This window comes from Hyalella azteca, unplaced genomic scaffold (assembly GCF_000764305.2).
Source record: "Hyalella azteca isolate HAZT.00-mixed unplaced genomic scaffold, Hazt_2.0.2 contig2145, whole genome shotgun sequence".
Classification (NCBI taxonomy): Eukaryota; Metazoa; Arthropoda; class Malacostraca; order Amphipoda; family Hyalellidae; genus Hyalella; species Hyalella azteca.
In genome coordinates, this window is record NW_025932430.1 from 1 (window position 1) to 14,225 (window position 14,225).

Here is a 14,225-nt window from a genome sequence, read left to right on the forward strand (position 1 = left end):
GTTTGCGTGAGACACGCGAAGATAATATAATGTACCTAATAATATATTTATATATAATCAATGTGAACATTCGCATAATAAATCACTATTTGTCAAGTCGCCACTCATATGGTTCATAGTACAGTGAGCTTTGTTGAAGCACTTAATAAAAGTGTAACCATTAGTAAGACTTGTCGTGTGCCGTGTTCTTCAGAGCGGAGTGTGAGGGGCGTGGTACTGGCCGACGGGCGGCGCGTCCTCGCCGATCGCGTCGTCATCACGGGTAACACGTTAATATATATATAAATTTATATATTATATAAATTGTGTCCACTTTCGTCACCAGTACTAAATATGAGCTTTCGTTGGTGCCTAATTTACCAAATTGCTTAAAAAATTTGCTGCGACGATGATCAGGACCGCAGTGACTATTTTTGCCGATATTAAAATTATTTATTACTTTAAAAAATGATAAATAATTTTGTATTTATTTTTTTCTCACACTCAGGAATTTTAGCAAAACACCAGTGATTGTAAATGTCGCGTCAGTTTAAACAAGCAAAACACCATTGATTGTAAATGTCGCGTCAGTTTAAACAAGCAAAACACCATTGATTGTAAATGCCACGTCAGTTTAAACACCCTCTACGTGGGTATATAGACCCTACGTGGGTATATAGACCCTAGTATAGAAAGAGTGAGCCCTTAAACCTCTGATGTGTGGACCTCTAAATCTCTGTTGTGTGAGCCTTTAAGCCCCTGCTGTGTGTGCAGCGGGCACATTCCTGAGGGGGGAGCTGCACGTGGGGCTGGAGGTACGGCCAGCGGGACGGGTGGGCGACCAGCCCGCAGTGGCGCTCGCCGACACGCTCTTCAAACTCGGCTTCAGAGTCGCCCGCTTGAAGACTGGTCTGTGAACTTATATATTTTGTATAACTACATATAAACTGTATGTATAAGCTTGTATCACCGTAGAATGGTTTGCAGTGTGTAAGATAATATATATAGTTATGTAACTATATTTGAACTATTTGAGCTTCTATAATTATAAAATAGTTTACCGTCAGAATTTAGTACCTAATTAGTGAACATATGGATCATCACTAATTCACATGTTGTATCCATTTTCAATATTATTTTCGTAGTTTTTTCATAATAACTACAATTTTGCTACCTTTTAACGAATCATCCATATTATTTTTTGTTCAATGTGACGTTTTTGTGTATTGAAAAAAAAAGCACCCCAGTTTTGCTGCCTTTCGCGATTGAAGTTGCTAAATACAAGCTCAAGTTCCGATAAGTAAAGTTGCGAAATACAAACTCAAGATCCAATAAGTTAAGTTGCTCCATACAAGCTCAAGTTCTGATAACTAACATAAATTTACTCCTGCAAGTCTACATTGCCGGTCTAATGATTTTCATTTCATTCAATTCGTATTTATGAGAAACAGATCGTGTTTCTGAACGATCTGCTTAAAACTACTAAATCTGTTGATTGGATCTTATTGAATAAATTTGTTCTAGATTAGTCACCTAGGCGTTTCTATTGACTCAAGTTATCCTTAGTAACATGCAACGGCTGGAACATGTTTACCCCAGGTACCCCTNTACAAGCTCAAGTTCTGATAACTTACATAAATTCACTCTTTCAAGTCTACGTTGCCGGTCTAATGATTTTCATTTCATTCAATTCATATTTATTAGAAACAGATCGTGTTTCGGAACGATATGCTTAAAACTAGTAAATCTATTGATAGTAAGTATCTTCTTGAATACATTTGTTCCAGCTCTGCCACCTAGGCGTTTATATTGACTCAAGTTATCCTTAGTAACATGCAACGGCTGGAACATGTTTACCACAGGTACCCCTCCTCGCCTTCTGAAGAGTTCAATAAACTTCGGTGCTTGTGAAGAGGTTCAGCCTGACGACCCCCCTACACCGTTCTCTTTCCTCCACTCCAAGGTCGCCATTGACGTAAGTTTGCTAATGGGTAACCGTAGAATTAAATCTTTTGTTCATTATGAAAACTTAACTCTACAGTGGTCACGTGGATGATATATGTAATCCACGCCTACGAAATTCGACCGTAACAACACTGACCAAAAGGGCGATAATCTTATCAGTTGTTGCACACGACAACTGAAGGCTTAATGACATGTGCCTTCATAACGTGTTGTATTGATGTGCAGCATGAACATATGACGTGCATATGTTCATGCAGCATATCATGACGTTCGTGCAGTATCGTTTTGGGGCTCTCCGTTGAAAATGAGAACATTTCTGCTGTTCTGCGCTCATAGATGAGGTTGCAACTAAAATCGGGTTTTCAATGGGAAACTTCAGGAATTAGCATACCAGCAGTGGTTCGCTGCACCCATTAATACGTTTTCATCAATGCCATACTGTATCAGTGATAATAATGTGAGAAAGGCAAGTTGAATAGGTTATTCATGATATGAAAACGCATTTGAATAAATAATGTATGATATGAATAATGTAGTTGTTAAGTTACTATTCATGATATGAATAACATAGTTGTTTAATTATTTGTGATATGAATCACACACTTGTTAAGTTATTCAATACATGAATACCGATATGAGTAAGTTACGTGCAGCCAGCCGAGCAGCTGAAGTGCTACATCACACGCACTCCCCTAGCCATCGAGGAAGTCATCCACGCGACCAAGCACCTGAACCGCCACCTCAAGGAGGAGGTCTCCGGCCCGCGCTACTGCCCCTCCATAGTTTTTAGGAGGGTCTTCGTGCCTGAAGTGCGAGGTTTCGTGCTCTCTTATTTAATGCATGAAGCCAAGTAAAATTTGCCCCAGTGAAGGATAGTAGAAAAAATCTTATATGTTATTGATCGAATCGATACTTTGAAATTTTTTGATTGCTATGGATTGCAAACACGCTTGCTATGTGAGCATTAATTGCCGTGTAATTTAAAGGTGTTTGATCAAAAAAGTATTTTCAGACTCCATAATAATGAACTTTTTCTGCTGTCATAATGATTTTATGACACGTTTATCATATGCAAAAAATTAAAATGTTTATATGAATTGGAAGCTGAAAACCCCATTCTCCATTTCGGAAACTCATTGACAAATAATGTTCGTGCGAGCGCCAACATCTAACAAAAATTGCGGCCCTTCCACCCTGCATGTCCACCAGTCCGAGGTACCAACTTGTGATGCTGTTAGTTTAGGTATTTATCTGAAGCGTTAGTTAACCTTCTACTACTACTACCACTACTAATACTACTACTACTACTACCACCATTACTACTACTGTGTTGTGGCAGGTTCCCAGGACGCGAGCACCAGGTGTGGCTGGAGCCTGAGGGGCTGTCAAGTGATCTCATATAAAGTAAGAAATTCAGTGTACTTGTGTAACATCAAAGACACTGGCCTCTTTAGAAGTGTTGTCTTTGTAAAGTAATTTTTAAACTCATATTATTTACTATCCATTCATTTTTTGTTATAAAAAATCGTTTTCAGATTTGGATGGCAACATTGCTATGTGGGATAACAGTTTATTGCCTTTAGATCTTTCTTGTTTACTTTTTAATCATTCATGTTAGAATATACTGTTCATGTTGATATCGGGTTTTAAAACTGATTTCGATGTGATGTTATTGAAAAGACATTGCGAGTAGATTCCGGTAATATTGAGTTATGGTTATTAAAGGATGTTGCGGTACTGTTATGCATGGACATTACGTATACTTTGTTGTAGGTTTTTTAATAGTAAATAGTCTCAATAATTTTATGCAAGTAGGCTACTAGTGTTTATTAACTAGTGTTTAATGGTTGAGAAATGCACAGGTTAAGGCGTTTATTATGACTACTTTATTGCAATTATAAACATTTAAAATTAAATTAAGTTACGAGTGTTACTTTTCGTGCTCGGGCAGGGTACGGCGTGGAATACGACTACCTGGACCCCCGAGACCTGCACCGCACCTTGGAGTCTCGTCTGGTGCGGGGCCTCTACTTGGCTGGTCAGGTCAACGGCACCACGGGCTATGAGGAGGCCGCTGCTCAAGGGCTCCTTGCTGGGGTCAACGCTGCTGTAAGTTGTAATTTAGGATGAATATCTCTTGCTTTTCTCACTGTTTTGCCGTCTTTCGGTATCCTTGGTATGTGTTTTGGACGTAGCAATCTCAGACCATGCTGGAGCGTAAACTCAGAACCTAGCTACCAGGACAAGAAGGCCGCTGCTCAGGGTCTTCTTGCTGGGGTCAACGCTGCTGTAAGTTGTAATTTAGGACTAATATACTGTTGCTTTTCTCTCGAATTTTTCGTCTTTTGCTATCCTTGGTATGTGTTTCGGACGTTGCAGTCCCAGGCCACTCTGGAGCGTTATCTCAGGAGCCAGCTACCAGGATAAGAAGGCTGTTGCTCAGGGGAGTGACGGGGGTCTACGCTGCTGTCAGTTATAATTTACGGACTTATTCCTGCTACTTTTCTTTCGGTTCCGCGATGTCTAGGTGGAGCAGGTAACCAGGACACCCAAAGAGACTGTTGTTCTGAAATTTCTTGATGCTGCAACCACCGCCGTGGCCATTCAATGAATAAATCCTGCAAAAGCAGTGAATTATCTCAGACATTTGGACTAAGGTCATTCGGTAAATCCATTAAATTTTGAAAAAATGAATAAAAGTGTTAAATGAACGCAGTAAAAGTTAAAATCAAACTTCAATTACAACAATTAAACTTGTATTCTCTCAGGTCCTTTTCATCAACTTCCCCGCAAAATTCTGAGTAAAGAATTTAGTTCCTTTGAACCTTTCTCTGCGATTGATTCACGAAAAAACATACAAAGCACGCGTGACCTAAAAAAAAGCACGCGTAAGATGACATAAAACCTGAAAGAACAAAAATAAATAATCTAGTGTGCAGTGACCCAATGCATTGCACTGCGTCCCATACAGTGGGCTTGCCTCGAATGACATATTTCGTCTAATCATTTCTGGATAATTCATTCCACGCACTTCCATTTTATTTTTTTCATCTATTAACATTTATATGTTCACATTTTCTTTAGATCTCATGTACCATGCCTTATTATTATACTTAAAAAGTTTTCTTCGTACCATTCAAAAAATATACGGTGCGATCTATTGTGAAATTGAAGCTCAATTCTATTCACTCCTCATCCTTCTCCGGCTCATAGACCACATCCAATTGATATTTAGACTTAATCCTAAATTCTGTGGTAGAGGCTGAGGTAACTTAACACTGTTCTCTACTCACAGAACCCAGGAGCCCTCGTCCTGAACCGTACGGAGGGCTACATGGGGGTTCTCGTGGACGACCTGACGCGCGAGGGAGTCACTGAACCCTACAGGATGTTCACGTCACGCGCCGAGTACAGACTTGCCTTGCGACCTGACAACGCTGATCTCAGGCTCACTGCCAAAGGTCAGCAAATTACGAAACCTTATCCTCTCCCAAAATAATCATCTACGCTTCTGATTTTATGCTAAATCAAATGAGATCCTCTCCCAAAATAATTATTTACATTGGAGCTGCGTTTGTGATTTTATTTTAAACGAAATGAAAAAGTAGTTTTAAGTGAGCAGAAGCTATGCCTGCATGCATATGCCGCACTGGTGGGCCACTAATATGGGAAGTCAATAGCAACCAAACTGCGTGAGATGAAGTGATGGTGAACGCTATAAATAATAGCGTAGAGATTAAATGTCAAATATTAGTACCTACCTAATTTTACCTAAATTGTAGTATTAGCATTGCTTAATATAATCGTAAAGTTCTGTACCAAAAACTGTTGTGCTGTGCAAAACAGAGGCCAGTGCTAATGGTGGTGCTTCAGTTTCGTGTAATGTTCCAACTATTATAACGCAGGGAAATTTCTTTAAAATCTTCAATGATTCGTTATCCAAATCTCCCAGATGAAGTATTAGCCAAGTAAAGCACCAATTAGAGAATCATTTTGCGTATTTAGTGTTCAGGTGATGCGGTAACTGTAATCAGGAGGTAGAATATTCGTGACTGAGCAGGAGAACACAGCCATAAAGTATAATAATAATTCTAACAATATGGGCCCAAGCAATTACGCAGGCTACAGTACAGTATGTTTGCAGGTTACACTATGACCAAGTAATCTCAAGCTCAAGTAATAACGCTTGATGTAACGAATCGTTAAGCAATAACGCTTTACGATGTGTATGTATTGTGAGCTACGCCATGAATAGTGCCCTTGCTATAAAGGAGTATAAAGTACAGTATGTTAGCAGGTTACGTTATGAACTTGTGCCAAAGCAATAACGGAGGCTCCAATACAGTGTACATATTTGCAGGTTACGCCGCAGGTTGCGTGTCCCGGGAGCGATACGAACAAACGGTTGCCGTGCAGCAGCGACTGTTTGAAGTAGAGCAGCAGCTGCGTGCTGACATGCGCTCCTCGCATGCCTGGCGCAAGCTCTTGGGGGGCGCCATCTCCCCAGATACGGCCGTGCGCAGGTCAGCTGTCAGCTATCATATATTTTGGTGATTATAACGTGCAAATTTGCGAACAATTTTGTGAATATTTGAACCGTTATGTCGATAATTACTAAGTCCAGCAGCTATCTCAATCAATCGTCAGTTATGGAAAGATCGGGTTCAAAAGGCCGGATCCCTTGTGAATCAAGTCACGAAAAGTTCAAGAATCGGCAACAGGCCATGGGCCTATTTCTTCAGTGCCGTTACTTCTATTCTATTTTATAAATGAAACAATAATATCTGAAAGGAGAAAATCAAACACGTAGATTAGAATAAAATAAACTACAGATCTCACTATATGTTTGAAGTTTGAAATAATATACGTTTAAAAATTGCTTTTTAAAGACAACACTTCTGAACAATCCAGTATCTTGGATGTTACACATGTACAATGAATTTCTAATTTCATTTTCAAATATTGGAAAAAAATTATTCTTCAAATTTTTTATGATATCAAAATTTTTAAAATTTTAAAAATTATTTATTCTGTCAATTGATTTATGCATTGTCTCTGACTTTATGCAATTGTGCAATATTTCAGATCAATTGGACAGGTCAAATTGTGTCATATATGGATTATAAGATTTGTATGAGACGAAATTATTTTTTTTATTTTTTTTTAATATTGAATTTTTTTTTTTATTTATAAAATTATTTATTCTGTCAATTGATTCATGCATTGTCTCCAACTTTACGCAAGTGTGCGAAATTTCAAATCGATTGAATAAAATAAACTACAGATCTCACTATATGTTTGAAGTTTGAAAAAATGGTTAAATTGTGCTTATTATTTGATAGCAAATATTAGTATTTGAGCTTTCATGAAGTTTCGACGAATCTTATTACGTTTACTAAATTGAGCTTATTTTTTAGATCCTTTAAGCCAAACGCTTTGTGATGACGAATAATTTTGCATTTAATTTCTGAAATATCCATAGTCTTCTCACACATTTATTTTAACAAGGAATTTCTTTTTTAAGGTTACTAGAAATGCTTCTCAACTTGAATATCTCTCTCTGCAGTGCGTTTTCAGTTCTTGGCATCACGAACTGGAACATCGACATTACAGCCATAGCAGCGAAGGATGCGCGGTACGCAGCGCTGCTACAGGAGCCTGAACTGTGCCGCCGTCTGCAGGTCACGGCGATGTACGACGACCTACACCGCGGGGAGCAGAATGACGTCTCCGAGCTGCTTGTCGAGCACGAGCTTAATCTACCTGCTCGGCTAGATTATTTTAGGTGAAGAAATAAAATACGTATGCATTTTGGATATGTTGGAATTACTTGTAGAATAGAAGCTATAGAGCCTATTACATTAATAACATATGAAAGTGATAGATAGGCTTTCAGTGTTACTTGAGTTAATTATCTATAGGAACACAGACATTATACGCTCGAAGATTAAAATTACTCAACGTGACACAAAATAAGTTATGAAGGCTAGTTATAACGACAGTTAACTACTGTCCCTGATGCCTAGCGCATTAATTTTCACTGATAACCTATCTGAAACGAAAGTGGTAATGCTCAAGTTTCCTCTTGATCATGAACTTAAACTTCTTGCCAATTTATATCCTGCGAGGCAAAGCACTTGCACTGACGAATTCTCACCTGACTTGATCATAAGTCGGGTCCCTTTGCATTATCAGTTAAGCTGCTACACAAGTCATCAGATGAAGAGTGGAAGAACATTTCACTTGTATTTAATAACAAGTATTTTTTAGATTTTTTGTTATAAAAAGTGAGGAACAGTTTAGTCGTTTTTGAAACATGCTTATTTTAACCATGTTTAGCTTCACTGGCTTGAACTTCGTTGAATATTCTTAGTATTGTTTGCCGTACAAGAATCCTAGATTTATGGCGAATTGTCAGTTCGTGTGTGACTGTGAATATATTTTTTGTCTGCAGCCCTGACGTGAGTTTATCTCGAGAAGTCAGAGAAAGACTGCACGCTGCTCAACCCGCAACCGTAAGTATCGTCCCTTAACTAATTGTCATGAATATTATGTTTGACATTTTTTAAATACAAGCACTTATTGTGACGTTGCTGTCAGCATCAATTATTTGTCGAAAGCAAGTTTTGATCATGATTATCGTTAAAAATAAAATCATTATGTATTTGATTTTGCAGCTTGGGGCAGCTAGCCAAATCCCAGGCGTGACTCCGAGCGCTGTAATGCAGCTCCTGCGTTACTGTCAGAAGCTTAACAGGCTCGAGCACGAACGCTCTGCAGGACGCAAGACACTTGTGGGCTGCTGAGGACTCAGTTTACCGAGATATTTTGTAGATGACCCAATAAAAAATTATCGATCTTAAGAAGCTGGAATAGATCTGTTGCTTCAGTGATACTTCTTGTCCCTCATGTAAAATATCGTGCAATCGTCCCTCGTGTAAATTGATTGCGATCATTGAAAAGTAACTCCATGTTTCATTCACCCCGAGTTGCCGCATTGTTTGGTTCGAACAATAATTTGAAACTCGCTGCAGTAACGAAATTCAATCAGTGTTATGCACTTAAAAACTCCACTATGCCGTGTAAATTAGACAGGCCTAATGCATTTATTCTGTTGAAGAATGCGCTTGAGAGCTGTTGTGCTACATATTGTACTTTTTATAGTTTTTAACATGCAAATATTCGCGCTGTGTATCAGATGACTATGTTTTTAGTAAACTACAATGCTGTAGAAAATTATTGGTATTGAATTCCTGTACTGTAGTATTAGAAGTGTGCCACTGCACCTGACAACAGCAAAATACGTAGGAATAAATTAATATAAATTAATTATTCTTGAAGCTCCGTGCGTAAAGTAGGCATAATAATTTTCACTTTTTGCGTTTGTGGTATTTTTGAAGTTTATTGCATGCAATTTGGTATTGGTTGATTTGAGGAATGAGGGTAGCTACGTAGGCATTTCCTCAAATTGATATCTCTGCTCAAGTGCCTGATATCTCTCCTGGATTCTTCCGTTGAGATATATATAGCCTGGTCCCAGTTACATAACTCGCACCTCATAGGCTACACTCGTTGACAGGAAAAACAATCATTTAAAAACATTAGTATGAATTTGATATACATCAAAATACAAAAAAAATCCATTTAGATTTTATTTAATTATAAATATTTATTTATAGTTGGTCACTAACTTCAGTTCAAGGAAAAAAAAACGTGTGTTGCACGAAACTTGAACACACTCGGTACAAGTAGCACTGTAGCAGACATTTTCTAAAGAAAACGCAATAAGTACTATTAATTTTCATGTTTTTAAATTTGATGGAAGTCGTACGTATGAGTTTTATTGGTTGTGTAGTACTTTTAATTTAAGTACTTACTGGGAAAACTTTCATTTACATTGATAATTAGCGTTGGATTTTGAAAGTGCCGAAACGAGAAATTCTTTAGTAAACCAATCATTCCAATTCTTTTTCTTCGTGTGGTGTGAGAATTGCAAAGTATGGCGTAGATGTAAGATTTTATTTTGTTTGCTTAGTCAGCTTCAGTGTACAAGATTATTACACGTTACCACAAAACTTACGTGCATCGGTTTAGGTGAGATAGGATCATAGGTATTGGTAATTGAAAATCTCATTATGACTTATATTATGTTCCCATTATTGCGTTTGTTGTGTCATTGTCAATATATGACTCGCAGCCTCAGTCTCAAGTTCTCAACTTGAACTTTATGATATGAAATATGACAAACTCACGTCGTTCATCCATATTCTCACTGTTACCTACGATAATTTGTGTGAAGTGTGAATCTGTTCAGTAAAGTTTGGATTTAGCATGTATTCAGTTATTTTAGTAGATTTTTGTTCAAAGTGTGTAGCAGCTTAGGCTAGTTGCTGTGTTAAATCTTGAATTAATCTGCAGGATCTACCGGGCTACTGCTACCCCACCGCCACCTGAGCCACCTCAGTTTGCAATCCTGATGCTTGCAACAAAATCTACTTTCTGTGTGATCTGACTTTTAAAGATACTTGATAGCCTATAGTAATTAGCCAGTCGTCAAGGATTCAAAAATGATTTAATGATTGAACACTAATAATTAGGTATTTCCAAAATTTCTACTAGTACCTACTAGGTGGTAGGTACATCATGCTCAAATTTTCAAGCACCTTAAAAGTTGACTTTCAAAGTTCAAACTTAATCATTGTACCTAGCCTAATCAGTTTCACAAAATTTGCCAATTTGAAAATCTATTTTGAAATGCAAGAAGAGCTATACTATACTGGCAGTAATTTGGTAAACTAGGTAAAAAAAAAACAATACACTCAAAAAATTTAGAGCTCAGTCAGCTCACTAAATAAATTATTAGACTACCTAGTAAGACTACCTATTAAGTACCAAGTAGTAAGAACCAATATAGGTAGTTATCCTAAGTTATGCAAGATAAAATAGAAGTTCATATCTTCTGCAAGTTCAATTTTGACTTTTGAGTGCCAAAAGTTATAAGACATAAGTAGGCTACAGACAGTAGACCAGTAAAGTGCAATGAAAATTGATACAAGCATTTTCATACACAAGAAATTAGTTTAGATTTTAGAACCCGGGTGGGTAAATAAGGAAATTAAAAATGAACTGATTCCTGAAAATCTGTGGTTTGTCACTACAATTTAGGCTATACATACGCAGTTGAATGTAATTTTTGTGTAGGGAAATAGAATAAGTTAGTAACAACTAGGTAGGAACTGTTTCTTGTTTTTTAATTGCCACTATGATTCAACTTATCATCTATATAAAATTATTCAAGCTGAGTGACTTGCTGTTGCTCATAAATGCTACAGTTGCTTGCTAGATGCTTGGGACTTGCCCCGGACTTTGGTCCATAATTTCACTGGTTTTCATGTGCAGTTATAATTTTTTCTTAGAAAGTGATAGTGAGAAAAATTCCAGTAAAATGAGTGTTCACTCCTAATGTTTGGATAATTGTATAATTTTAATCAATACCTATTTCAGATTGGCTTGGTTAGGTATTTTCAAAAAATTCCTTTTCAAAAATCAAAATTAACAATAAATCTACTTTGTACTCTGACAGTCTGACTACAGTCACTACACCACTTCAAGGGCTAAAAATAAAAAAATTTCTAAAAGTATTAGTAAAATCTGAACAAAAAATCACAAGAATTTTCATTTTCAATTGAAATTGATGAGAGTGGGCCACCAGATAACCATTTCAGGCAGCCCACCAGTCACCACCAGTCCACCACCCAAGCATGGAGAATATCTACCCTTTGGGCCGCAACTAGAGCTTTCTCGCCATTTCCGGAACAGCAAGATTTCCGCCAGATGAATTAACTATTATCTAATTGTTAACAAAAGTGCATAATTGGGCCGCAAGATTCCAAATGTATTAAAAATTTGTTATGTTGGACCTGCGAGATTTCATAAACAAGTAGGACAATTCCAATCCTACCACCACCTTGTTTCCATCCCATCCTGATGATACTAGCTTGCTTTCTTTTTGAACAAAAGACAAGCAAATCTCCAAAGACAAGCAATTCTACGAATCAGGGTCATACCATTGATTTAGTCAACAAATTTATCAAACTAGTATGTGGTACAACACAGGTGTGCTATCATCTTTTGGGCATTTTTCATTAGATACTTAGTTCTAAATTTGTTACTCAACACAGGAATTTACTTCTCAAAAGAAGCTTTGTCTTTATTTGGGCAGGATTAGCTACTGATATTATTCTGGTTTTGCAGACAGTAGGTAATTATATAGGGTAATATGTCCTGCTAACAGACCAAACTTCAATCATTGTTTTTCTTTAACACTCAGTCTACCAAAACTTGCTTGTTATCAGGCTCTTTGATGACTTTAACCATGTATGGTTAAAATACATTTCCGATCCTTAACTTTATTGTTCATGGAATGTCCACTGTTGAAATATATACATTTATCGATAGATGATTATTTTAAAATATTTATTCCATTTCAGGTTTTTGATAATTTGGATAAAATGGGTGTTCCAAAGTTTTACAGATGGATCAGTGAGAGATATCCAACCCTTAGTGAGGTTGTCAGAGACCATCAGGTTGGTTAACTTTCAGCTGAAATGAATAGTATTTGCAATATATAATAGAGATTATAATTTAAAAATTGTTTAATCCTCTATTCACATTCAGTGATTTATTTTGTACTTGTCTATCATCAAAATATGAATATATATCTGCCACTTTTCACAGTTAATATGTGATAAGTTAATTGCATTTTTCTTTTTACAATACCAGTAAAGTTTTTAGTATAACCTGAGCTGCAAATATTTTCCACTGAATTATTTATGAAATGGATTATCTACTTACAGATTCCTGATTTTGACAACCTTTACTTGGATATGAATGGCATCATCCACACATGCTCCCATCCAAATGATGCAGATCCTCACTTCAGGATCACTGAGGAACAGATATTCAAAGATGTATTTCATTATATTGAGGTATGTACAAGCATATAAATGATACTTGAACTTTATGATATGAAATATGACAAACTCACGTCGTTCATCCATATTGTCACTGTTACGATAATTTGTGTGAAGTGTGAATCTGTTCGGTAAAGTGTCAAGTGTGAATTTAGCATGTATTCAATTACCTATTTTGTAGATTTTTGTACAAAGTGTGTCTAGCAGCTAGGCTATGCAGCTTAGTAGGTAGCTGTGTTAATTTAAATATTGAATTAATCTGCAGTAAAGACTGCAGGATCTAGGTACCTGCTGGGCTAGGTAGGCCTCACCTCAGTTTGCAATCCTGGCGCTTGCAACAAAATCTGCTTTCTGTGTGATCTGACTTTCAAAGATAATTGATATAGTAATTAGTCATTCGTCAAGGATTCCAAAAATGATTGAACACTAATTATTTCTAAAATCTCTACTACCTACCGGCTACCTACCTATGCCTATGGACTATGGTACATGATGAGGCTAAGCTACATCATGCTCAAATTTTGAAGCACCTTGGCTTAAGGCCTAACTCTTTTGTAACGGCAATGTGTTCTACAACTTTTTATTCATATTTTTCTACAGAATCATCATGAACTTAGACCAAATATTGCATCTTTGTAAAAAACAATTAAATATATGTTAATGGTGAAAATTACATAATTGGGACTAGAAAATCCTGGTACCATCAAACATAGTGGCAAACCAGAGCTTTTTTAGAATCAGTTCATTTTTAATTTCCTCATTTACTCAAGATTTAAAGCAATTTCTTATGTATGATAATGCTGGTAGCCTATCCATGATACTTTACTGGTCTACTTATAAGACTTAAAAGTGAACTTGAGGGAGAGTCTAAATTCTAAAAAAAACTCTCTGCTTTGTCACTATGCCGTCAAACGGGGTATAAAGGGACAGGGGGGGTATATCGGGACGCGTGTCCCACATTTCGTAGAAATGTTGTAGCAGCTAAACTAATGAAAAAATTGCAAAACTAAAAATAGTGCAGGAAAATTACAAAACTAAAAATAGTGGCATAAACTTAAATATTTTTACTATCTTTTATGTAGGGTAGGGTAAACGTGGTATATTCCGACACATTAAGGACGCATCGAGAAATGAAAAACTATAAAAAAAAACGTATGCGTTACGTAAGTTCTGTTGCCTTCACATGACTCTCAAAACACTTCACCTGTCTCTTATACACATCTAGATGTGTATAAGAGACAGGGTAAGAGCTGTGGTGAGGTACGAGCTGGTGTGAGGTCAGAGCTGTTGTGAGGTCAGAGCTGTTGT

At 37.0% G+C, this 14,225-nt stretch overlaps 2 protein-coding genes across 2 annotated transcripts in view; both read left to right on the top strand.

Moving 5' to 3' along the window:
- Positions 1–193: 193 nt before the first annotated feature.
- On the top strand, positions 194–8,910 carry LOC108670680 (protein MTO1 homolog, mitochondrial; the record flags this gene model as incomplete). Its single annotated transcript, XM_018158166.1, has 11 exons — positions 194–262; positions 754–888; positions 1,842–1,954; positions 2,598–2,794; positions 3,284–3,333; positions 3,896–4,053; positions 5,240–5,405; positions 6,305–6,467; positions 7,511–7,729; positions 8,399–8,459; positions 8,622–8,910. Coding segments are annotated over 11 exons (1,460 nt in total), but the record flags the coding sequence as incomplete, so codon positions are not given.
- A 3,524-nt stretch (positions 8,911–12,434) lies between these two features.
- Positions 12,435–14,225, top strand: part of LOC108670681 (5'-3' exoribonuclease 1) — a 16,063-nt gene continuing 14,272 nt past the window's right edge. Inside the window, exons 1-2 of the mRNA XM_018158168.2 lie at positions 12,435–12,530; positions 12,801–12,932. Of these exons, the coding sequence (XP_018013657.1) occupies positions 12,456–12,530; positions 12,801–12,932 (207 nt within the window). The 5' untranslated portion in view covers positions 12,435–12,455. The remainder of the gene's footprint in view (positions 12,531–12,800; positions 12,933–14,225) is intronic.